General features: G+C 35.2%; 1 protein-coding gene across 1 annotated transcript in view; it reads left to right on the forward strand.

Moving 5' to 3' along the window:
• The window catches only part of CFAP54 (cilia and flagella associated protein 54), a 118,058-nt gene that overhangs the window by 68,528 nt on the left and 22,245 nt on the right, over window positions 1-27,285 (forward strand). The window contains 17 exon segments of the mRNA XM_064458720.1: window positions 78-213; window positions 1,986-2,100; window positions 3,112-3,264; window positions 3,787-3,984; window positions 4,900-4,987; window positions 5,435-5,641; window positions 7,223-7,289; window positions 9,425-9,607; window positions 11,768-11,854; window positions 12,891-13,013; window positions 15,748-15,801; window positions 17,196-17,412; window positions 17,762-17,856; window positions 19,359-19,528; window positions 24,388-24,490; window positions 25,938-26,076; window positions 27,020-27,177. Coding sequence (XP_064314790.1) covers window positions 78-213; window positions 1,986-2,100; window positions 3,112-3,264; window positions 3,787-3,984; window positions 4,900-4,987; window positions 5,435-5,641; window positions 7,223-7,289; window positions 9,425-9,607; window positions 11,768-11,854; window positions 12,891-13,013; window positions 15,748-15,801; window positions 17,196-17,412; window positions 17,762-17,856; window positions 19,359-19,528; window positions 24,388-24,490; window positions 25,938-26,076; window positions 27,020-27,177 — 2,293 coding nt within the window.

The raw sequence follows: 27,285 nt of genomic DNA on the forward strand, positions 1-27,285 counted from the left end.
GAAAACTAAAAAGCAACGTTATATAGTTACATATACCATTAATTTTGCTTAATTACTATACTTCGGTTTTTTTTCAGTGAGAGATACACAGAACAAGTGAGTCCACTGCTAGTGTATGCTCAGAGGCAGCTGCTGGAAAGGATACAGTACCTCAGTGGCCCAGACGGCCATGAATCTCATTTCATAAAATATCTGTCTGATAATGCACACAAGGTGAACCACAGATTTCTTTTTTGGGCACTGAATCTTAACGTGAACTAAATACAGAGAAGTACTTTCAGTGATTAGATTGATATGGTTTTTCATAATGTTCACAAACAGAAAATTATAATAAATTGATGAACATAATTGATTGAAGTGCATGAAAAGGCTTGTATGACATGATTCCAGCAGCAGCAGAGGTCTGAACTTGATGACCCAGAGAACATTTCTTCCATGCATCATGTACCCATTCCATTTTATGAACCTAAATCTAATTTCATGTTAGTTCTTGATGCTGCTCTTTTAAGCTGAAAACATTTATTTAGATATTGCACGATCTTTGTAATTAATTAAAATCAAATACAAAGAGATTGCTTTGTTTCTGCAGTGGAACACTGCTCCTGAAGACCAAAATTAATCAAATTGAGTTAACCCAAACACTAACAATACCAATAAAACCTTGAAATACTTGATCACCAACAGAAAATCCCTAAGCTGCTCAGCAACTTCTTCTCATTAAAAGCAATGGCTCTATATATTTAGTAACCTGACATTGCCACTTGGAAATTTTTCATGGAATTAGTTATTAAAAATTAGGTTTTTCCTTTTTTTTAAGCTAAGGTTTATTTGTATGAAGTTTTGCTAGATTCAGTTACATGGTTGATATTTTTAATATATTTCTATTGCTAATATAAACACAGCACTTGAAGAGAAGGGGGAAAGTGGGGTTCGGAATTCCAAACAGGTTTGTTCAGAAAATGAACATGGGGTTCAGGAGCCACTGCCTTGCCTAGAGACAGCACACTGCTGCCCAGGGCTTGCAGGAACTCAGAAGGTACTCCCGGTTTGCAAAGGGCAGTTGAGATGCTCTGTCTTGTCTCTCTGTAAGGCTGTTTCCTGCTGACTTCTTTCAGGCCCTGACATTCAGAAGGTAGTCCTTGTCTAAAAAAAAGGGTAGTGTGGCAAGCCACCACATACCGCTGTAATCTGAGCAATGTGGAAAAGTAATGATCGTTTTGAAAGACAATTTACAGACTAATGTTAATAGTAATAAGGATTGTTCAAAAAAGACATAATCAGTTTAGAAATTTGGAGTGTATGGCTACATTTCACAACGCAGTGCCATTCAAAGGATCTAGAACTACCTCTGAATTGGCACTTTTGCTTCTGAAGTGATGTAACTACATTTGCAAAATAAAATGTCTAGGGTGGATTAGCCCTTTACGGAAATTTGGAAGTTTGCTTCTCTTACAGAGTTAGACTGCTTCTGTTATTTTATTCTGTTATTATTATTCTTTAGTATATATGACCTCTAAAGGTCCCTTCCAACCCAAACTGTTCTATGAGTCTATGTCATTTCTATGATTCTATTTGCTTAGAGCTATTTTGTATATCCCTATGCAGCATTATGTTGTGCTTTACAGGCAGCGTGCTCTGTAGGCATACTTCCACTGACGGGTTCTTTGCAAGCATGCATTTATTCAGAGAAAGAAAGGTGGAATATTTGCTGAACATCAACAAGTTGCTCATGATTATGGCAAATATGAAATAAGATACAAGTTGAATTCATTAATATCTAAACACTTGTATGTTACATCCAATATTTAGGTGTTGTGAATATTTCACCTCTTACTGACAAGGGTACTAGTCATGGGTCATTGGTGTCTTTGTAAATTAGTCCTCTTTTATTTTGTCATATGACTGAGTATTTAGATATCTCAAGAACCAAACACTGATTTTTCTGCATATTATTAAATTATCATGAAACAAAACTTGCTTTTTAGATGAGTTGCAGAAACTACATAGGGCAGAAATTACAGCTGCCTGTCGCCCATTCTGCTAGTGAACGGATTTTTCCTGGATGCTTTTTCTATCCTGAGATGACAAATGATTATACAGGTCAGAGCACATTTCAGTATTGCGAGATCTTTTTTCTCCCAAATCCTTTCCTTTTTTCCATACTGGATATTTTTTTCCTCCTTATTGTAAGTCTTCCACTGCTCCTATAATCTGTTTCTTTTAATATAAATTCAGTTTTGTCTTCAAATTTTTATTCTTGATATTTTGGATGGATAGTAATGTTGTCAAGACCTTTCCAAATATATTCAGACTGTATCTGAAAGCAGAGAAAAGCAGTTGTCATCCAGATGCCAGATGACCTATAGTATGTTGAGTGAGCTTGGTGGTTTTGGTCCAGTTTTCCGTTGGTATTGTTGGATATCCAGCAATATACCCAAAAGTTAATGGAAACCTGCACTGTTATCAACAGAGTCAATAGAAAAACCGAACTATAAGGTGACAAAACACCTTTTTTACCCACAGTTGTTGTTCTTTCCACTCAGGATTAAAATGCTCTAGTCATTAATGGAAATTTGTAAAGCATAGTTCCTCATATCACACATATGTCAATGCATTACACACAAGGCTTTGTGTTGAATTTAGCTGAGGAAAGTCATTAAACAATAAATAATGCTGTATGTAAGAACAGCAGATAATATTATGCATTCAGTGGAGAGAGCATGCCAACTCAGAGGTTTGGTACATAGAAACTACAGTAATTGTAATAAATATGATCAGCAGTTGTACTAAAGGATTTGTTTCCAGGCATTAGTATCCAGAGCAGAGAGCTCAACCAAGGCATGACCAGGGCAGATGGAATTCAGGGACTGTAGATGTCACATGACAACTGAAATATAACACTGAAAAAGATATAAATGCTGAGAAGTGTTCCTGGAGGTTAATAATTTTGCTTTAATTCATAATCCAGTAGGAAACAAAGGTGACAATTATGTTAATATATTTTAGTTCTAAAGTTGTGGAATTGTTCAAATATATGTTTTGCAGGGTGATATACTAAAAATATATTTATGTAATGCAAATTTTTTCTCCATAATTATTAATTCCTTTTAGATCACAGTCAAGCGAAAGCCCTAGTTTATGTACCTCTTGATGTGAATGATACACTGAAATGCTTTAGAGAAACTCTACAAAAATCTAAATATCACAGCAGAGCACTGAGACACAGCAGAAAACTACTTTCATTATTTCTTGCACACACACAAGGTGAGTTATTTATTGAAGTGTTTCTTAATAAAGTGTATATGCAGTTAAAACAGTGAAGAGTGAAAGGAATAGATTTTTTTAAATTCAAGTTTTAGTTATTATTGACAGTTAGAAAAAACATAGAATATAAAGTTATATATGAAGTTCTTTAAGCACAATCTCTATGTCTGATTTCCTATGATTTGTGTCTCATGGTTGGATGATAATTTTTTTTTTCATGCAGTTGTGTCATTTGTCTGTCTGCAGCAAAACCTCTGTCAGAGGACTGACTGGCAGATCTTCCCAAGTTTATTTTCTCTAACAGAGCACATATTTTCATTTGTTTGCACTGAACAATGAGTTCTGTCCAATGAGTTTTATTAGGAGACACACAGACAAAATCATAGTATAGAAAACCAGATAAAAATAGGGTACACAGGAATTGTATATTTGTTCAAGTAATGTGTTTTGGAAATGTTTTTGGTGATGGAAATAGTATACTACTTCTCCAAACTGATCTTATAAATCACTTTTCTGGTCTAGAAAATGCTGGAAGAGCAATCAGCAGTCATGTCTTTTCAAATAGAAAGCTGGAATTTAATGTGGGAGCCGAACTGATATTTCCACCAACACCACGTGATGTTTCTCAAGAAGAATTTAATTTCTCCAGTATGGTTGAGAGTAAACCGATACCACAGTCACAGCTTTCAGTAATTATCTCTTCCTATGAACAAACAATTGGTAATATTTTTCATAAATTTCTGTTCTGCCTCTCTGTGTTCATATATATTTATTTCAGTGTTATTTTCCTTTGTCAGACAGCTATAACTGTCTGAAAGCTGGTTTCCAGAAATACACAACCTTCTTTCTGTTCATTCAGAAAATCTTCATTAGATCCAAAACAAATGACTACTTGGTTCATAACCACTACAGTTATCTCAACTTTTGAAAAACCATTACTTCAGTGCTGTTACACTGATTAATCACAAATTAAAAATCTGCTGTAATGTTTAGCAGATTAATTCTAAGTCCATGATAGTACTTTTTTCTAGCAGACCTTTTGGATTCTGTGCTAGTTCACTGTAGCAGCTAAGACCACAATTTCCTTCAGAAGTTAGAGTAGCAAAAACTACCATCCAAAGCTGATTGTTTTTTTTACTCTGATATGGCTGGCTGCTAAAGTCAGTTTTTTCAGATATTAAGCTTAAGAGATAAGTGGGTTTGTGTAAAGCACATTCAGCCTATACAGGAAAAGAGAATGGGAGGAGAGTGTTGCATTTTATTATTTCTTTTATTACCTATGAGACCTAGTTGCTTGGCTTCCGTCTTAGATTCTAGCGTGGCTTTACTCATGCAGTTACAGCTCAGCACTACTAATCTGTTTTTGCTGTGTGACAAAATAGGTGAAGCGTACCAGGTCAACAAATGCCGTAAGTGGTTTTATTTGAAGTAATAAATCCAGAAATGAGCCAAGGGACAGTGCTACTGTGTTGTATGTAAAATATACAAGACTAATAAATTTTTCAACATCTATTATTGCATTGAATTACATGTGAATGCATGTCTACTTCTCTTGCAAAAATTTGTTCAAGGTTCAGTAACTGCTTTAATGATGTGACAATATTTTTTTCTAATTGATTAAAAAATAAATAACAGGAATCCTTGCAACAAACAACCAGAGAGACCTAAAGGTTCAGGGTCTACATGAACTTGGAAATCTTCATTTTTATGCTGGCAACAAAAGGTACATAGTTGCTGGATTAAAGAGCATTGTTTCATTTTTTTAATCTGCATTCATATACCCTTCAACTGTCTTATAAGTTCTTGTGCTGTCCTCAAGTCCATATAACTTCTTTCATCTAACTCACTATTAGCTATGTTTTGTGAGGCTTTTTTTCTATAAATTGTTTGTTTTTCTTAGCTAGTAAACTGCAATTAAGCAAATATATTAAACATTTCTATGTGCTTTTAAGAAGTAGTATCTATTGCTTGACAATTTGATTTTAGTATAAGTCCCAATAAGTCTGTTGACCAGGAATGATATCTTTCTGTGTTGTAGAAACTGTATTTCAGTTTTTGACCTAATCAGAATTAGTTATATCCCAGGCAATAAAGGTAAAATGAAGCGAACCTTATCTTCCGCTTTGGAAAATGTCAGCAATATGATGTGGAAGTTTTTTATGTGTTACAGAGCTGCTTTTAAATATTGGTGTCAAGCCCTTGATGAAACACTCAACATGGCTGATGCTCTTAACAACTGGCAAGAGTTAGGTTTTCCAAAAAATGCTACGGACTGCTTTGCCGTTGGAAGATCAAGAGATATTAGTCAGAAATTTCTTTCTCAGGCTGGAGTTTGGGGATGTTTACATGCAGCAGTCTTAGTGGCTAAGATAGCTCAGTAAGTATTTTATCTATATATGTATTCCTTTCATACTTTAAACAAATTTCTCATCCAGGAGAGTAGGCAACTTGAAATTAATTTAAAAATGCTAACAAGTTGCTATAAAACAGACTCAACAAAAGTAGAGGAATTTTTCCTTTCAGGAAGAAAGTGATCTTTTTGAGGATATTATTTGTTCCCTTTTCTGGAGTGCTCATCTTTGATCATAATTGCAGCTGTATATTATATGGAGAGATCGTTGAAATAAAACAAAATGATAAAAAGTCATAAGCACAATGATTTTACAGTCATATTGATTTTCAATTGAAATATCACATCTCCCAAGTCTTTGCACATATTAAATATTAATGTATCTTGAGGGCAGATTTACTGCCTAAAGTACTGATTTTCTGGTGAATTACAACTAAATGAAATTTGAATTACTGTATTAAATTCTACCATCAATAAATATTTCCATCCAGTACTCCTTGACTGCTGGTAAAACGCTATGGATATAATTCTGAGCTGTTCCTCAATGTGTTGTACAGTATAAAAATGTACAAAAAATAAAATTTAGAAATATCTAAGTCAGCTCTAAATTACCTGAGAAGCATTATACCCATGAAAGGGCAGAGCTTCATCTGAGTAAACTGTCTTACGTGAGAAGCAGGTCATATTAATAGCACTGTAAAATGTCTGTAAACCAAGGCTGCTTTGAAAGTATTAGCATGGGTAGTTTAGGATGAAATGACATTGCCACACTCAGAATTAGTACCCAAGAGGTAAAGGAGTGAACTTGATTCTAAACCACAGGTCGTCTAAATCTGAGCTGTAGTGCAGTCTCAGGTCCAGTTAGGCAAGACCCAATCCCAAGCAGCTTCTACAGGTGGCTGTGCCACATATTTGCTGCAGTGTATACTATCCCTTTACTGCTAATATGTCCATTCCAAATCCTGGCAGGGATCTGGAGGGAGCTATCTTCTCAGCTTCTCCCTCAGGCAAATCTTTTCTATTCTGATCTGACTTGGGCTGTTAAACGTCTTTCCCTTGAATTGCTCTTTCTAGAGCAACTTAGTCTCAGGCTGTAAAATGCAGATTAAAAGATTCTAATATTGTATTAAAGATTTCTAATATTGTAGATCAGAGGAGTACTCTGCTACCAGGATGGTTTAAAGCTCTGATGAGGTACTGTGTGGGATTCATTTAATCTCGCTAGACACCTACCATGTGTCAATCTGCATGTGCTAGTTATCTTAAGTTTCCTTTATGGAAAGAAATACACTTTAAGGTGTGAGTTGCTTGACCTGCTTTATCTTTCGGGTTTTGTATGAGGTTAATTTTGGACTTAGATTGATGGTTTGTCTCCTCTAACTTTAAAGAGAATCTAGACCATTCCCTTTGTCTAGGCATGTCTTATGTCAAATGCTTCTTTCATTGCATGGCACGGCTGAGCACCTATCTACAGAACAGGCAGCTGTTTTCCAATATGGAAAACATCTAGATTGTGTTAGTATCGTTATTAGACCAGATAAAAAAACCAGTGTGAATAATTTATATTGATGGGCACATTCATATTTCTTGTTATTTGCTGTACTTCAGGTATATAACAACATCAAAGATGAGATTAAGAACTAAATACTGCTATTTTTCTGCTATACTTTTTAAGGTAAGAATACAATTTCAGTTAGAATTCATGAAGTTGACGAATTGCTTCTAATATTTAAATCTCAATAACCCTCTATTAAAATATTTCTCTTTTCATTTTGATTGCAAAGTAAAACTGGAGATCAGAGGTAGTTGACAATTTATGCACATTAGATTAGATGTTTTTATTCTCTGTTTTTTAACATTATTCCTGTGTGATAGCCTAAAAATTATCACTTCAATAAGAGGCTAGTGTCTCAGAGAAATAATAAAATACTGAGAAGTGAAGATGGCTAAAATATTTGGCAGTCAAATGTATTTTTCTTCTCTTGAAGTGTTCTACTCAGGAAGAGCTGGATGACAACAATAGCAGAGTGCTCTCTGTCAGATCTGTATAGTGTCTTCACAGATTGTGATAAGTTTTCAACCAGAACAGACTCTTTAGAAAAAGAATTTTTAAAATATTTTGTAGCATTGAGAGATATTGGTTTGTAATAGTAAAACCTCAGCGCTCTAAGAAATTTGCTCTAAAAATAGGAATAATCAAAATTACAATTAAGTTTGCAAACTGTCAGAAACCAACTATCGAGGAAAAAAGAGTTTCAGTTTACTTTTAAAAGAAACTTTCAAGATACCAGTAACCAAAGTGATATAGGAAAAAGAACTGTGAGTATTCTGCCAGTCAGAGTCCACTGGGATCAATGCTTATTCATCCCACTGCAGCATCAGGAAGTTGGTTGGCTTCTTCCAAGACAAACCAAAGCGGTGTTCAAATATCTTGTGCCAGCCATGGTTGTGACTGTGTGACCTGTGCTAGGCCATGTTTAAAACCTCATTAAGTTCAGCAGAGGGAGAACAAGTTGAAGAAACAAAGGTAAGGGAGAATTTTGACTAGCTTCTAGCACTGTAATTGCTGGTGGTACAAAACTGGACAATTTTGATTCCTGCTTTTGACAGAAATAGTAGTAAGCATTTGTTCCAGTTGTATAATAGTAGAAATAATTGTGACTTGACTGAAGTGGGTCTTATATTAATTGGGATAGGAGCCACTTGCAGGGCGAGTGTCTTGAAAAATGTAATCAATTACTGTCACTGTACCTTGTGAAGTTCAAGCCCATAATTTGTTCCTTGATTTGGAAAGCTTTTATAACCTTATTTAAATTCCACCTCTGGTATAGGCTTTAGACTTGTTAATATCTCAGATCTGAGTATGCAAATGCATATTTCTCTAGCATATCCTTGCTAATTACAAGATAAACACAATTGGGAAGGAATATTCAACATCAGAGACAATGCTAGCACTCCTCCCTTTTTTAAAGGAGGAACATTTAAGTTACTTCTTTAAAGTTCACATCAGCTTTAAGTTGTATGACTTAAGCTATGCTAGCTGACCTAGTTAAAGGTGGAACTAACTTTTAACTGGCCTTGAAGTCAGCAACTCTCCCAGAAACAACAGCTGAGGTGATGGCCAGGCAAGGACCTAAGGCTAAATAAAATAAAACCAGCTTTCTTAGCTTATGGGGAAAATAAAAAGGTTTTTCTTCTGATGGAAGACATTTTCCATGAAACATCTTTGGACTGGTAAAGAAATGTTTGAACACATCCCCAGAATCATCTCAACAAATTTTTCTTATGCATTATCCTTGATTATGGAGATGTTTGAATAAATTATTAAGTTCTTATGTCTGCCGGTCAGTGGATTGCCCTATGAATTATCCAAGAAGTCTGTGTGAGAACCCCTAGTGATTTATGAGTTTTTTCCTAGTGCTTCCAGAGATTTATTTGGGATGCTTTGACTTGGAATCTGAGAGAAACACCATTGGCTTTTTAGGAAGATATTTTTGTTACCTGGGGAGTACTTGCTGAGGAATCTTTCATGATTATTGTTCTACACCTAGATTAGTTTTTTGTCTTTTGCTTGTTCTATGAAATATTCTTCTTGGACTATTTACAGCCTGTATTTTTTCCTCCATCAAGTTCACAGATAAAGCATTTTACTAAAAACATTTTTCATGGTTTTGTCTAGAAACAAATTCAGTCAATGTCTTAAGTATCCAGTTCATTTAAGTCATTTATGAGTCTCAAGGGTTAGAGTTTTATAGTGTTTCACTAATGCCTAGACATCTTTCACAAGTAGTTCTTTGTTATGACTTTCAGACCCTGTTTAGAGCTTCTCTTCCACATCCGACATCCGACTGTGACTTTGCACAATATGAAACAGATATGCTTATTCCTGGTATTGACTTGTTCTCTGATCGCTACAGAGCTGATATCTCTACTGTAGTTGCAAGTCTGAATTTCCTTATGTTTGAACTACATTGTGCAAAAGAAAATTTAACAGTAAGTATTATTTTTATACTCTGGAAATTAATTTTAAGACATGAAGTCTTATGTTTCTGTGTCGGTGTGCCTATGAGATACCTCAGAAGCTCTAGCAAAATATCTGTATGGTTAGGTTCTGTGACACTGAGAGAGACAAGGTATAGATTGCTGCCTACGATTTTTAGAACATGCAGGGTACTTGTTTATTCAGGAAGATGACAATACATGGTCCACTTACCTTAGGCATTTTAGAGGAAATTCCCTGCTCTATGCAGTTTGAAATACACTGTACTGAGAGTTCCTTTAAATGCAGTATGTCTAGAATGCTTTCAATAATTTTACTTCAGTAAATAAAAGTACCTTCTGCCTTCCTCCTTCTCACGTTCTGTTATTTCTCTTTATGGAGTGTTTTTACAGCTTCCCTCTTATGTTGATCATGTGCTTATTTCCTCCATTTAATGACTGACCACCTCCACTTTAATGCAACTTCTTTCAAAGGTGCAATGCTGTACCTTGGAATAAATAGATTGAATTCCTTACTACTACTGAAAACGGTGCAATTCTACCTCTGTTCCTGTTTGTTCCTGTATGCTTTAACAGATTTTCATGTCAGGTGATGTTTGTATATCTCTATAAATCAACTCTCAGCATGACAGAAAACTCCCCAGCAGAAAAAGTAGATAGTTTTCTCCTGCTTTAATGAGTTGAATCTGCTTATGGAAAGGTCCTGCAAATGGCAAAGCCGGTGCAAGGGAGGGGAAAAGATTGCATGGCTGGCGGCAGGGGATTAAGGAAAGGTTAGGGAGTAGAGATGGAAGAGGAGTTAGAGAGGAGGAGGCAGCAAGATGTCACCCCTTTATTGTCAGCAAGCCATTTGTTGGATTGATTTCTTCTGGAACTTCAGGCTAAGTGTCTGTCTTACCTCCTCTTGGTGCTTCTTTCCATCTTGCTTTACAGGAGTTCACTTTGTTATTAAGCTTTGTCTAACTGCCCTCACTATGGGAGAACAAGTGAGATCAAAGAGCAGACAGTTACCTGGAGGCAGGGACACGTAATTTGACTGCTTGCTTCAAGTCACCATGCACATTTTTGATTCTTTCTGCAGTTGTACCAGCAGAATATAGATCCAGGTCATAGATCATGGTCAAAGCAATTGCAGTTTCAGCAGGATGAGAGCTTCATTTCCACTGAATGTGTGGGAATGCTTTGGATGGTGGGCACTAAGTTGATTTGACGCTTAGATCAAAATACATCAAGATTCAAGTTTTATTAAAAATAAGACTTCAAAGATTAATTTCGTTAAACTACTTCAAATATCAGTTGGAAACTGTATGGGTACAATTAAAACATTTGCCTGAAGCATTTGTAATCCAAATTCAGAAGTATTAAGCTACTTTATGAAAACTAAAAGTGCATTTGACAAAAAAGTAACAATGCTGTTAGCATTTTCCAAGCTTGGGGACATTTTAAAGTGAGGAAAAATGTAAAAGCTGAACACTAATTAAATTTTAGAAGTTCTTTCATTTTTCAATAACCAAATACATCTGTTAGGAATGAATCTGATTTTTCTGAAATATTATATAATAATAAATGCAGTGTTTGTGTACTTTACTAGAACTCAGTTTTAAAATGTTTTTTGTTTGTTGCCCCTACAAAAACTTTTATTTTGAAATGAATGCAAATAGGTTTGTCAATAAGTGTCATCACCATCCAGTTTATTTTACAATCGGTATTGTTTCACTTAGTTGCAGGACTTCATGGTGTTTATTTTATAAAGCTTACAGAATTCCATTATTCTGCTACTTATACTGAAAAAACTATGGCATCAAAATGCAGACAGTTTTAGAAATCCCTTATATCGACAGCTTTCCAGTAGGTTTACTCACTTATGGTATAGTGAAAAAACCCACCTTGAACACAGAGAATAATTTGGGGAAACCTCACTTTCTACACTGCGAATCATATATAAGATAGTATAAGGGGTTAGCTTTAGCCAGCTGAGGAACTTTTTAACATATTTATCCTTCATAGAGCATAAAAGAAGTAGTGGCGGTACATGGCAGTGAAAGCAGTACTCCTGTATTATCTATATATTTGTGATATATAATTGCCATGTACATTTCTATAATTGTACCCTTTCTGAAATTTATAACTAGATGAACTTGTATTTTCCTACAGATTTTACCACTGTTCACATTATACCAATATATTGTTTCTGAGATTTGTAAGGACCCAGCTAAATGTATTGAAGGAAGAATCTTCAAGGTAATAAAAAAACCCTTTATTTTTATCACAGCACATTGTATTTCAAATAAACTTTTCATTTCTTTGTTAAATGTAGCCGATTTAACATTTCTTCATATATCATTACTATGAAAAGTAATGCTTTGAAGTTCAGCTGTTGCTTAGTGATTCTTAGCACAACAGATTGTAGAATAGACTACTTTCTAAATGCAATTATTATTTATATTCTCAGTTTCAGTAGGATGTAGAGTTATTTATAGAATTGTACTGTTAATGTCCTACAGAGACTGTTAAGTATTTCCACCATTTTTTTTCTGGTCTCCATTCAACAAGCATTCTCCTTAAAGATATGATAATAAGATTTTCCCTCTTACACCCAAACCTTTTACTTGGTATTTTTTGTCTTGCTCCACATTCTTTTAAATGTTTTCCTAAGTGCAAAACATGAATTAATTTTGTTCACAATGTTCACTTCTGGGTCATCAGTATCATGGTGGAACCAGGTTGTCAGACTTCTGGGAAATGACAGAATTCTGTCATTTCACTAATGTTCGCTGTTGGTTTTGTTTCGTTTTGTTTTTTAATCTCTTGTGTTTTTTTTTTAAAGGAATCTAACTTGTAGTAAGAGCTAAAGTATTATTGGTTTTAGATATTTTCAGGAAATGTTGAAACGAGTTAGGGAGAGTAGCTGAGTGCTATGAGAATAAGATGAGTAAAATCTATGAAACAGGTTTTGATAAGGGGCTGATCTTGGACTGACACTCAAAGTTCTAGCCAGAGGAATTAAATTCTTTTCCTTTGTCAGGAGCAAGTTTTTGAAGAATATGTTTTGGCTTTTTTTTTTCATTTTTGTTTTTAAAAGTAAAAGACCCGTCTTTGAGATTTCACTTATTTACTATAAAATGTAAAAGATTTCTTTCCACTGAAGAACATTCTCCATCAATGTACTATTCCAGTAGCCAAATCTACTTGAAAATTACCTTTGAATAAATTTTATTTTGAGCAAAAATACCAAATGAAAATTATTTCAGTGAAAGTCTCTGTTATTTTTTCACAGATTAAAGTACTTACAGATATAGGATTTTTTACAGAGGCCTTTCATGAACTGTCTTTGCTTATCTGTGGAGAGAGAATTCCATGGAAAATACCTGCAGGATACAGGAAAATTGAACAAATGAAGGTAAACACCAGTAAAGTAGAACATTGAACTATAACACTCAATTCTCTTAATGAAACTGCATGTACTCCATGTTTGCAAGTTATTACACATTCCTAAAAAGTTCCTAAATTTCTTTCAGTAGGCAGGTCAAAAAGTAGGCAGGCATTGGTGACATTAATTTCTCCCACTGATCAGCAGGAACAAAACAAATTTTGAAACATATGTGCTGTCTGTTTTATACAGTGAGTAATGCAGATAATACTGTTGAAAAAATAATGTGTGGTTTCATAGGTAGACAAAAATTATGGACAGAGTTCTTGCCCCATTAATGTCAAAATTCCCACTGCTCCAGCCAGGAGCAGGGCAGCTGGGGCAGCCCCGAGACACAGCCCCAGGTTAGCCATACAGGGCCGTGGGGTCTGGCTGAGGCTGGGCTGGGATCTGGGCCCATGGGTGGGTCTGGCTTGGGCAGCCCGTGGTAGGGCAGATCTGTGGAGAGCTGTAGATCGGCCCTGCTATGTGTTGCTGGGGCAGGGGCTGATGGCCTGGGGGGCTGACGTGGGGTCCTGGCTGGGGGCAGGGTTGGGGGAGCCCCAGGAGATGCTGGACAGTAAGAGCTATCTGTGCCCTGAGAGCCTTGACAGTCATGTCACCCCAAATCAATCTCTTTGATTTTCTCCATATCTAAAGCCAAGTGGTGATCTTACCCTGATCACTAATGTGCTACAAGGTTATGAAGCTGTTAAAAATTGACCTGAGCTTATTTATCTTATCTGTGAGCATACCTGTGCAGGCAGATAGAGTCCAGAGCTATCAGGTAAGCCTCCCCCATAACAATTATGTAGCCTTTCCTTGCTTTCCAAGCATGTACTAAAATAACCTAATGAGCTGTTGCTGGACAGATGTAATCAAGGTCTCCCTTATCTGAGTGGTGCTTTTGGGTAGGTGTCACCCCGTGACAAAATAAGTATGCATGCCAGCACTAGGGAGCTGGACTGAACATGTCATAGAAGATGAGTGGGACAGGTCGGGACACCCCTTTTGACAGCAGCATGGATTTAACTTGATTGTACAGCCACATTCTATACATGCAATAGGATGATATTTCTAATCTGGTGATAAGGCTGGGGCTGAAAGGGGAATGCCTAACCCACCTACATAACTTCACATTTGCTTCCCTTACCCTGTGTTGTAGACAGTGAAGCTGGCACTGCAGAGCAAACTGAATTTAATGAGCTGTTTTGAAGGGAAATTTCCCCTCTCCCACCTCCCCAGACCCTGAGAGGGAGTTGCCAGCTGACCCATGGCCTGACCATCCTTATACTGCAGCCTCACAATGGCTATAACCAGCATGGAGCAGCAGTATCTTTTTGGGCAATAGCCAACAAATCAATGTCTAAGTGAATTAAGAGAATAATTACAATTACATTTAGGATAGGATGTCAAATGCTTACATTTAAAAAAACAGAAATATGGACAAGCACTCCTCCTAGAAAAACCTGCAGTGGTACTAGGTTTTAAATGAAACATGAACTTAATAAAAAGTAAAATTAACATACTTACCAAAAAAGGTGAGCTTTTAAATTTGCCAATGACACTTTCATACTAACTGCATGGGAAGATAAGAAACTGAAATCTAGTGATTTTCCTCAGAGCACAAGCTACATTACATTCTCACAAGGTTGAGCCAAAAAAGAGTTATCAGCGTCCTCACTGGAGCTGGTTCTGCAAAGCTTCCCTGTTCATGGCTACAGTAAGGAATGCATTTACTCTTTACTGATGCTAGTCAGGTTAAAATGCATCCTTTTTAAGGAAAGGACTCCTTCCTCTTGTCTGAAGAGCTCACAGGGTTAGGATGAGGTCTGGTTCATTTGTCACTTGCCTTTTTCTAACTGGGTTCACAGGTGAGTGTTCAGGTGAACAGCAGAGGAGGTTCAGCATTAGGTCTCTGTTTAGGGTGTGATGCACGTAGAAGCTAAATGCTTGCTGGACTTTTGCACAGCTCTCAGAATAAGAAGGACCCATGTACCAGGGAATGACAGAGATGACAGAAGGCTACATCCGGAGTATAGAGTTAATAAAAGAGTTAATAAAAAACACATAGAACTCAAGTGACAGTTGTGTATAGAGCTCTCAGTTATGACGAAGGCTGGAAATGATCTTTTCCTTCCCCTCTGTATATTGATTTGTCTCTTGGTGAGAAGGTAAAGTTTTTTTGAGCAAGAACTACAATTAGGGTTAGGATTCAGTTCAGAAAATTGAAGCACACATAAAAGAAGAAATAGTTGTTTTTAGAGCCCTCAAGGAGGCTGAGGTCTCAAGTTCATCTTGACCTGTAGCTCTTGTTTTCATTCCATTCACGGATCTGTGCTCCTGTGAATAGCTGAGGAGACATGTGCTAAGTCTGGAGTTATGTTTGGTATTCAGAAATGTAAAGAACAGAAGGGCAATTGATAGTTGGTGTCTATAGAGCTCCTAGAGTTTGGAAAAGGATTTTTGTTGGTTTGTGCCTTTTTCTCCCCTTGCTTCAAGTTGAAGAATCCTGGTGAATGGCATAGGAGATGTAGGGATAGTTCTGGGTCTCAGGTTATGGTTCAGAAATGTGAAGCCTGTAGAAACCAAGTAATTGCTGGTATTTTCAGAGCCCTCAAAGTATATCTGGAAATGTACTACGCTTGTCCACTGCTCTGCTAACTCACTTATTTTATACCCATGTTGTAACACATTATTTATTTTGGTTTCGTCCATTTTGCAGGCCTTACGGAAATTTGACTCCTCAAAATCTCTCCTGACTGTTACAAATTTACAGGTAAAAAAAATCTGAAAGAGCTAAAAATTTTATGCTAGACATAAATATTTATTTCTCTGGCACCAGGTAGAGAATATTTGGTTCAGAAAATATACTTGTTATTAGTAAAAACCATTAAATAGAAAACATATTCTCCTCAACAGTCTACCATTTCTAAATTTTAAATTTTATGGCTGATCTCTCAAGTAAGAGGAAGTACCATTATCACCATTTTTCAGATGGGAGACCTAATATGTACAAATCTGTGACTTGTATGTGCAAATCATACTAGTAGAATTATTCAGTTTTTGTCATGACATGTACGGTCTCGTGTTTATCCTGCTAAAATACCGAGAACATCAGTCATCTAGCCTTATAACTTCTATCAGTCAGAGCTGTCTTCATAGATTTGTCCTAATTCACATTGGGGTTGAAATCCATTTCTGGTGGGGGGTAAATGGTGAATCCGTAAACCAGTTAGTGAACAGTCATTTCTCATTTTAATTAAAATCACATGTTCATCAATGACTTCTTTTTTGGTTTTGAGTTTTAATAATTTATTTGCCTTGTCACAGATCGATTGAGCCAGTAGGGGTAAATGTTAGCAGAATGTGGAAAAGAAGCTGTACCATAAAAACAAACTGATAAAATAGAAAACCCCCACTTTTTTCCTCCACTTTTCTCTCTTTTGTTTACAGTAAGCTTGTGTGTCTCCTACAACAGTCAATATTAGAAGACAGAAATGAGATGTCTCTCTTGACAGCTTTTGATCTCACTAGTTTCAAATTTATTTTGAAGTTGTGCTTTATCTTGAGCTTTTGATTTAAACACTTCACAGTCTATGTGGGGCTCTCATTGGTCTCCTTATGATTTTGCAAAGCTGTGTAGAACTTCAACTTCTAAATTTCTTAATCTAAAGTGGGAATATTAAACTCAAGATAAAATAAGGATGCTATAGCAAATAACAAAAAGATTCTGTGAAATATGCTAAAATGGTCTGATACACGGATTTTTTTCCTTGCTTAATCTTTCTAGTCAGGGTGAATTGTAACAACATACTTTCCTTGAGTTGGGATCTCTGAACTACAGATTTACCTACATATTTTTTGTGACCACCTTAGCTCAAAGAGTTCTATGTACAATTCTGAAAACTAGAACTCACACAGGGTAACAGCTATAACTTCATAGATGCACCTTCTACTGGAAACTGATCACTGAGGCTGGAGCAAGTGCCACTAAGGGGTGAATTAAGTTTGGAAAGGAAAATAGCAACTCATCTGTAACAGCTAAGAGCATATTACTGTTATTATTAATTGTTGACAAACTTCATTATTAACAAAAGTAGAATATACTTTGAATAAGAAAAATTTAAAATCTGTCATTTCAAATAGTCCCAATTGTTAACTGTCTTGTAGGTACTGGAAGACATATTTAATTGGAGACTGTCTTCAACAATGGTGCAACTGTGCAACCAACAAATTATGGATAAATTAACCTTAGCCAAAATGCATTTAATCATTTGCCTTTCTGCCACAATAAATAATATACCTGAAAAAGTGGAAAAACATGTCTATTCTGTTGATATCAGCAGCTTGAAGGAGCCAAGCAGAATTACAGCATCAAATGTAAAAGGTAATTATAAGGGTTGTGGAAATATGCATGTATTCTGCAACTTGCTTCAAGCATAGTTTTTCCACCTTTAACTGCATATGAATTAACGTGTAATAAACAATATTCATATTAAATGTTACTGGAAGAATCAGTCATTATTGAAATAATAAGCATTAAGATTTTTCAAGTTTTTATTTTTTTTGCTAATATCTGTAAAATTATTAGAGCTGTACCCCATTCTTCCTCACTTATTTTGATATTGAAAGTCCCAATTATCAATAGAGAAAAAAGGGGCATTTTCTTCAGATTACTGAGAATGCTTTGGTTCTGCGTCTGTTATCTGAAATTTCATCTGAAATGTATTTGACAGTTGATGCTGGTAAGAATTCAAGACAACAGGAACAAAGAGGCACAACGGTGCAGCTCGTTGACTGTACAGATGAATTAAATATGGCCACGCTGAAGGTAATTTTGATTTTTAGGAAAAAAGGCTTAAGAAACTCCAGGTTGTTCCAAAAGCATTGCTAATGCTTTCAATGTAACAGAAACTATGATGGGAGGATGGCATGAACGAGGGGACGAGAAATTTCTGTTTCTAATCTAACTGTAATCTTACTAGACATACATGCAGTCGTGGTGGTTTGGTCAGGTTTTCAAACAGTCTAGTTTATGCTATATAAATGTCCATGGGAAATATTGTCACAATCAGATCTCAGTATGACTGTTTCAGCGACTGAATGGGATTTCAAGGATAAAATAATCTCCTTTCAGAGGGTGGCAACTGTAGGACATGTCAGAGACTCTTTGATGGGACGGTATGCTCTACAAGTAAATGGAAAACCATTCCCTACCATATGTGAAATGTCTCAGATTTTTCATGTTCCCCTTCTGATACTTCATTTTGGAGAAAACACCACAGCTGATTAGCTTCTTTGAAGGGATTTGGTTGGTTGGTTTTGGTTTTAGTTTCTGTTTCGTTTTGTTTAATTGAAAACTTAATGCTTCACAGTTTCATGTCACAAAAGGACCAAAACTGAGGGCTAACATACTCTTTCAGAGAGGTCTTCCACTCTGGAAATATCTACTTTTGGACATTGTTACAAACAAAGTAATGTACAAAATACATCTGGAGAAATGGAGGATGATTTTGTATGGCAATTGTTATATGCCATATACCAGAAACTTGAAAAGAGCATCTTGAAAATAACTAAAATAGAAATGTTGAATTAATTCAAATGGGGTTGTTTAAGAGACATAATATATTTCTTACCCTGCTGATTTTTCCTTTAACCATTTTATTCTTTTTTTCTTTTTTTTTTAAGTAGAGTTCTGAATAAATCAGGAAACTGGTCAAAAAAAGATATTGGATGATACAAACCTTTGAATTATTTTTTAATTCTGCTGAAATCTCCACAACTGAGATTTTATTTAAGAGTAACTTTCATTCAGATTTGGTTTTCACAGCTTGTTGCAGCTTTCTTTGTCAGAAAGACTATAAATTAGAGGTGAACTTTCAGGATACATACTGCACTCAAGGATCTGTCAAAGTATGCATAGAAAAGGATGTAGTACTTATTGAAACATCTTTAATGTTGTATTTTAATATTGTATTTCATTGTTTAAAATTACTAAGTATAGTAAGTAGTATAAAATTATCAAGTATAGCTATAAGATAAAGAATGAACAATTATTGAGTAATGTTGCTAAGCAATAAAATATGTAGCTAAGCATAAATTGCAATAGTACAGGCACAGTGAAGATGTTGCTACTTTCAACACATTGAATCTGCAAACCTGAAAAAAGCAAAATTAACCCTGCCCCCGCTATTTATCAAAAAGACATATTGTACTCAAATTGATTTGTTTTAGGGTGCAGTGATAGTAGGCTAGAACAGAATAAAATATGTAAGAAATTTTGTATTTCTTTCATTATGTTTTGAAATCATACAAAGCTGTGTTCTTCTCTAGGGTATTTTATTGACAGAAGCTGAAGAAAGTCTTAGCCATCTCATGCAGAAGATACAGGACAAATATGATGGGGAGATATCCTGGTGTTCTGCTGAAGATTTAGAAGCTCTTGTTGAGGCCAAACTTCAGCTTGCTGCTATTTCTCGGCAAAGGTATCAAGCAGCTTTCAGGTAAGTAATACTATGAACAACCTTTTGTTGCACAGCCTTGACTACAGAAGATTAAAAAAAACAATCCAGCAATTTTTGCTTTGAATCTTTGTCTACATTAATGTTCTAAATCTTAGTAACCAGCCATAACAACCCCACTAGTATATCTACAAATATAAGTTACACTGGCAATTTATTTTTTATTATTGCATTATTTTAGTTTTTAAAAGAGCATCAGTTAGTGGCCTAGGATTTCTCTGTGAGGTGTTTTTGTGATACAGTGTTATATAAAATCAAAGAAAAAGATGCAAAGTTCACTGTTTTTGTTAAAGTCTGGATATGTTAGGTCATGCATTTTTTATAATTTTAAAGGGTACAGCAGAGCACTAATGTTATCTCTGAACTCCTGAATTCTCCTTTGTTGTAGAATGCCCTGTGTTACTGTCCTAAGAGAACATTACCTCCTGATGTACTAATTGCTGTCAAATTAAAATGTTAAAATTACATTTTAAAAATTAATTTGATTAAAAAGCATTGATGTAACATTTAACATATTTCACATTTAACATTTAACATATTAGACTAGATTAGAATAGGCATTAATTACATTGTTAGTGATAGTGTAAAATACTGTTGTATTTACATGATCTGCCAGATATTTTCTCTGAATTATAATTTCCAAATTCTGTGGGTTTTTCTGAGGTTCTGATTTATTTTGGAGAACTTCATGAAATTACAGTTGTGCTGTACTTTGAATATATGGGACATACAGATATATATTAACTCTTTCTAGATTTTAAAATCTGAACATTGTTTTGGTCTTTTAGCTAGGAGGATTCTTCTGTTTAACATACCTATAATTTTAAATTAATTTGTATAAGAAGGTTAATAGTTTAAGAATACATTGTTTTATTCATTTCAAGCTCTTTTTATCTAATTTTTTATTAGGTTGAAAAGTCTTTGAAGGTACAAATTGTTAACTAGAGATGCAGCATATAGAGATGTAGCACTGTAACTTGCCAAGCTATATTGAGATTAGGTAGAATGTAATCAGTGTTTGTAACTTCTGTTAGGTCTAATCTGACTAAACACACCAACATTATTACAGTAAAATTTACATCATAGTAAGCACCAAGCAAAAAGCAAAATTAACATTTTTTTTTTTATTGTTGGAATACTGGTGAAGATTGCTGTAACAACCTTTCTGATGAAGTGGTAGGCAATTCAGTTGGCCAACAGATAAACCAGTCTCAATGATTTTTTTTTTCCTTTTTACCCGATTAAAAAAATGTTTTCTTCTATGTCAAAAGCAAACAATCTTCCTTCTCCCAGCCATCTCAGGTGAATAAACAAACCTCCAAATGAGATAGTGTTTAAATAGCACAATTCATTTTAGCTGCTATGGTACAGCAACAAAAAAATAAAATTAACAAGGACAGGAGCTTCACAGTGCTGTATAGACCACTGCACTGAAAACAGTAAGAGTCCTGCAGCATGGTCTTTCACCTGGGTTTTGCTTATGTCATTTTAAAAGATAGAAGTTTCCCAAAAGTTCAGGTATTAGGACTGTAATAATTTAGTAGTAATGTCATTAGTGAAGATGTGAAGTAAGAACTTGTAGGCTATTTGTGGACATTTCTCATTTTCAAATATTAATCTATTTCAGTGCCTTTTCAATTAGATTAATTTACCATAAATTTGTCAAAGAGAAAACAACACATCACTGGACAGTGACCTCACCATGCCTTTTAGTGCCATGTGTATTTTATAAAATTATCATACTAGTAACTAAGGACCAGTACACAGACTTACAAAATATCCTGTGCATAAATCTGTTTTAGCTTTATACTAGGCTTGGTAAAACGTGTATTAGCAGAGTTCTGATCCAAACTTTCTCCCCCTACTAAACTGGTTCCAGTATGCAAGCCATTTTCAGTGCAGGACCTTTCCTTTTGACATACAGTTATATCCTAGAGTGTAGTTTCTCTCTTGGCTTATAACTTGTCTCAGATTGAAGAAACTTTTTTAGAGTATCAAGGGTTCCAATGGATGTCAAGCATTTTATGGATCATTTTTTGGGACTCTCAAAGTTTTGATGGGTGTTTAATGGGCCTTGTATATTGATAGTGGTCAGATCACAGGGGGGGTGGAAAAACACCAACAAACAAAGCAAGGGTTTGGGTTTTTTTAACCTATTTTACAATTTTATTGCACTGCCATCCATGGAAACTGCTGATATATCTGCCTCAGATACAAATGAAACATTCCTTCAGACAGCTGAATGTTTCCTGCCTGCCAGCCTAGAAATCAGACTTTGCATGATATTAGAGAAATTCATCATTCTTTTCCTTTGGCGAAATGACTTAGTGGTGAAATTGTTATAGTCAGCTGTACTTTCCTATTTTGATCATCTTGTCACTTTCTGATTCAGCTGATAAAAGGATGTGTATTTTGTCAAGGGAAATATATAGACACATCACTCTTGTTGACAGCAGAAGCGGGTCACAAAATTTCATCAAGGGAAGCTCCTATATTACAGCCTTTTTCTTGCAAAAAATTTATGCCTCAGAATAAGTTTATGTATAGGACTAATTCCACTGATCTCAAGGAGAGTACTTGGTGTCCCCCCAATTACATGAGGTTTCTAATTACCCAAATATGTGCTTGTCTGCTTATGTGAATCCATTGCTGCTTAAAACAATATATATATGAATCTTTGGGCTTGTGGTCTACATTTTACTAATGAAAACGGTATGTAAGCATGCAAGTAAAAATGGCCTCATTTTCAGAATTGCTAAATGTTGAAAACAGTTAACAGTTAACTGGAGGCAGTGGTACTTGGGAAGTTAGGTTAATATTCCTTAACAGCCTGTATATACTCTTGAGTATTGCACCTTCTCCAGCTTATTGGAGAAATGTTAGCCATAGTATCTCCAACGTTTTGAAAAATGTCAGGTTTTGCTGTACTTTTAACTTTGATGCCTGGTTTCAGGGGAAAGCTCTTCTTAATGAAAAGAAAGAAAAGCAGTCAGGATATTTCATTGCATTATTGTTACTGTCTCTTTTGCTTTTATAAGCAAATTCTGTTTCCTCTTTTCCATTGTTAGAAGGTTATCATCAAATTCAACATTGATTTATTCTGGTTTCATTTTGTTGAATAAAACTGAGGCAAAGGGATGATGAAGGAGAGTCATAAGGATTAAATTTTGAGAGCTGAAAGGCAAGATATTAACAGTTTTGGTTCTCATTGTTTGGGGTCTATTTGTGCTGAACCGGTGTAATTCATCCAGTTCTGCATCACAAAAACAGCAAGCAGGATAGAATCAGAACTGACAGGAAGGCTTTTAACTACCCTCTTATCTCTAGAGGTTATCCATCCTGTGGTTAGATACATGTTGGCAGAATAATGTGAGTAATTTCAGAGTACTGCTGCTCTTGTTCTGACTTCTTTGTGCATGAATCAAGAACTTTGCCTTTACAACAATTAATCTAGAACTTCTCAGAAGCAGTAAATTCACACAGAGCTTGAATCTTTCTTGCATTAAAAGCTCTTCACAGTGTTCTGGCAGTGTAAAAAGGACTTAACGTGTTCATAAATTATTTTTCTCTTTTGCTTCATAGCAGCCAGTATCTATGTAAAGAGAGTCTCTCTATGTAAAAAGACAGCATAGATGAGAATTTTGGTTATACATTTTTAACAATTAACCTGCTGAAAAATCTTTAAGAGGTGAGCTAGGGATACCCTCAGCTACTTTTGCATCGTTAGAAAAATATGCTTCAGTGGATAGAGAATAAGTAGACTTGTGAAAAACAAAACAAAACACAACCCTAAACATGTTTTAGAGAAGTACGAAAGTAGAGATTTACAGATATAGGGTAAAATATACAATCAGAGATGGAAAACTAATATGGTAAGACATTGCTTTTGGCAGTTCTCAGAATATTTTGAGTGGTGTGTTCTCTGGGCAACAATTCCTGTTGTAAAAAAGATCTCACTATGTTGGTTTTACAAGTGTCTTCATATAATGAAAATAATAGCGTTCACAGAGTCTGCTGTTATAGATGTACATTTCTATAGATGTCATGAAAATTGAAGTGCATCTGAAAGCTTTAAAAAGACAGCGTAAAAAGGAAAAAATGTAGTAGTATTTTAAGAAACCTGACAATATTTTGGGATTCCAAATCACGATTTTTAGGAATAGGGGGTTGAATGGTGCACCAGTCCTCACAGTATCTTTCTAGATGCTGTTTGGAGTGAACTCCAGAAAAGGATTTATGATTGGGGTGGGGGTCAGCAGACATGATGTCATGTGATTGCTTACAGGGTTTTGCCAGGGTGGCACCTGGCTCAGTTTTTGGTTCATGGTGTTTACTACAATCCTGTGAGTGTTTGGTCATGTGGATTTAATAGAAGGATTAACATATAGTCTGGAAGGGCTTTGAGGAAGAAGGTGTTCTATCACCTCTCTTGCTGTGGATGAGATACAGAACTCTTCTAATACATTTTGTCATTTTCAGTATTTTTACATCTTCTGATTTCTAAAAGCCCATCCCTGAAGACAGATACATGTAACTGAAAGTTATAGTGGAGTTCTGCTTTGATTGCTCCAACAGAATATGATGTATCTGCCTTATCCATTATTATCAGGTTACGTCTGTTATTGGCAAAACTTTTTCTCTTACTGCTGTTTTCTCACTTTCATACTGCAGTGCCTACAGACTCAGAATATAATCAAAGTGCAATTTTTTTTGTTCTACTGAAGCAAAAATTGATAACTGCTGATAGGCGTCTCTGATGTAGTCAGAAATGAAGTATCTATTCTAATGAAAGCATAAAATGGCTAATAAGTATTTTTTAATAATACTGTTCTGTATCACAGTGTTGCTTTGGCTTTCTCTGCAATTCGACTTCTCCAAGATGCAAAAATTTTTAAGATGGAAGTGACACGGTTTCAAGAAGAAAAGGATGAAAGAGAGTGTTTGGTATGCGTGGATATTGTTTTAAACTATTGTTTCTTAGTATATGAAACCTTGTAATAAGTGTTAAGTGATTTTCAGAATACTAGAATGTAGCAGTCATCTGTATTACGCGTTTACCATTAACCTGGGGAGAAAATGATGTATGACATGCTTCAGTTACCTGGTTGCTTATAGTATATTCAATATGTCTTTAATCGTCACTTTAATGTGTGTGTGGTTAGGAATTACAGTTTTTATTTGTATACTCTCAAATGCCCACATTGAAAATCTCCTTTTGTTTAAAAAAAAGCAAACAAAGAGAAAGTGGGAAAAATAGCTATCAGCTAAAAAACTTGTATTATTCAGTTAAGATACTTAAAATTTTTTGACTGAAAACCTACTTCAGAGTATCCTCTTTCATAAAGCCAAACAGACCAGTTCTCATCATTGCTATGTTCCAAATTTAGCAAGATTTCAGCTCACTTCTGTTGTCTAACACATAGGGATACTGACCTATGCTTTGGAAAGCCAATGTACAAAACCTATTGGTAATATACCACGCAGCCACACTCAAGCGGACAGTAAGTCAAATTGACTCACATGGACAGAGCAATTGAGCAGTGAGGCCAGATTTTGAAGCATACATAATGAGATTGGACTTTCTTGCATCTAATGTAATTATTCTCTGTCTGTGTTGCATATCAGGGTCTTCTGTCTTTCTGAACTTCCTCCTACGTTTTCTTAGGACTGCCCTGTAGCCAATTACTGAGTTATGGCTATTTTTTTCCCTCATTTGCATCAGTGCAAGTCATTCATGATGAGATTTTGTGTAAGTCAAACACAGGAGGTGCAGCGTCCATTTATTGCTTGCTGGAACACATCTTTAGAATATGGACCGTAGAATTTTTGTAATAGAAAGACTGTTTAAAATATGTGAAATGACACAGGGAGTTGAGCTGAGAATTCTCCCAAACACTTCCAGTACTACATTACATTAATATTTGTTTCTAATCACCAGAAACACTAAAAGCTAGAAATCAAAAAATTAAAATTTCTTTCTAATCACTAGTGAGGTACCAGAACTTGATATTGATCCTGCTCTACAATTAGACTGTTAGGTGCCTTAGAGCTTTGTGTAATGTTCCTGTTTGAGAGGAATAAAATCCAAACTGTTAGAATTATTCTCCATGACACATACATATGGGTATGTTTATGGACTCTCCCACAAGAGCTGGTTTAATTTCCATTTATTACAATCCTTTTTTCTATATATTAAAAGTTAAATAACAAAGGGACCCCAATTATTAAAAAATACATTTCTATGTATCTACACTTCAAATAAACTTCTGGTTATAATTGTGTTATTTGGATTATTTTGATTTATTTTAGACTGATGCTGCCCTGTTGCTTTGTTTGTAGTAAAGTAGTTGACTCAGAAAGTAACATTTATCATCCTTTTGGAAATTACTAGGACTCTTATGTTGAAGATGTTCAACTGTCTCACAGTATAACAGCACAAGATCGTATGAACATACATCTGTGGCTAAGGTGTCATACAACATTAGTGACTGCACTAGTAACACAGATCTATGGCGTTGCTGATATGGAAGGTATTACCCTTTTTAGTTTAGGTTTTTGGAGTAGAATGGGCAAATAAACCTATTCAGGCACAGTTCTTTTAATAATAAAAATATTAACATTAATTCTGGGGCTGTATTATCACTGAGCAATTATTTGTATTAAATTCATCCAATGCAAAAAGGAAAATATATTTCTGAGAACAATCTCTCCCTAGAGCATGTAAACACAAAGCATTTAATTAACATTAATTTAATGATCATTATCTTTTGATAAATCGCTTGTGTGTGAAAAAGTTTGAAATGTTCTAGTGTAATTAAGTTAAATAAGTATGCTTGTTTTAAAAAAACACTGTCGCTATGTACTTCTAGATTTGAAAGTCTCAAATTTTTTTCCACTTTTTATATCTCCAATAAATGAAATGTTCCTATATATCTCCTAACAATGTTCCAGATTCTTTTTTCTTTGAAGAATTTAAGTGAGGTGTTACAAAATACATTTATTACAGTTTGGTTTTGAATAAAGTATTTTTCTTTCCTTAGTTCTATGAACTTAGTAAAAACTCTGATGGTCACTTAAGTATCAAAATCACAGTCTAGGTCTGTAGCCAAACTCTTTATTTTATCTATTCTGGATAATTCCCGTGAAGGCTGTTACTATTTTGGAATGATAACTAAGATCAGATTTTTGAATATGGGTGAGAATGACATGTGCTTTACAAAATCTAATTATTTATGCTGGTGGTTTACATATAAAGAATGTATTTGGATGAACTTAAACCAAGTGCAGTTTAAAAACTAAGGGGGTTTTCTCTCTAAAGTAAATTTGGCTCAGAATTGAGGAAATGGTAAATGTGGAATCTATCACGTCAGATTTTCTGTAACTTTTTAGTGTGGAAGTGGCTTAAGAATGGTAGAAGATACCATAAAATCTTTTCTATTGTATTTTTAGTATTCATATATTATCTTCTTTTAGAAAATGATGTGGCTGAACGCAGAAGTGTGATAGAAGAAGTAATACTAGAGGCAAAAGCCTTTGGTGATACTGAGACTCAGGCTGAAATGATGGTGCAAGCTGCTATTCTTGACCTGCAAGAAAAACGTCCCGTGGAAGGCATTAAACTTGTTTTGCAGGTTTGAGCACAAAGGAGAAACTGTTCACTTTTCTTTGGCGCATTTTTCATGTGGTCAGAACAGCTGATGCCAGCATTAAATAAGCTTGAAATAGTGCCACTGAAATAG

Source organism: Phalacrocorax carbo, chromosome 1 (genome assembly GCF_963921805.1).
Source record: "Phalacrocorax carbo chromosome 1, bPhaCar2.1, whole genome shotgun sequence".
In the NCBI taxonomy this organism is placed as follows: domain Eukaryota; kingdom Metazoa; phylum Chordata; class Aves; order Suliformes; family Phalacrocoracidae; genus Phalacrocorax; species Phalacrocorax carbo.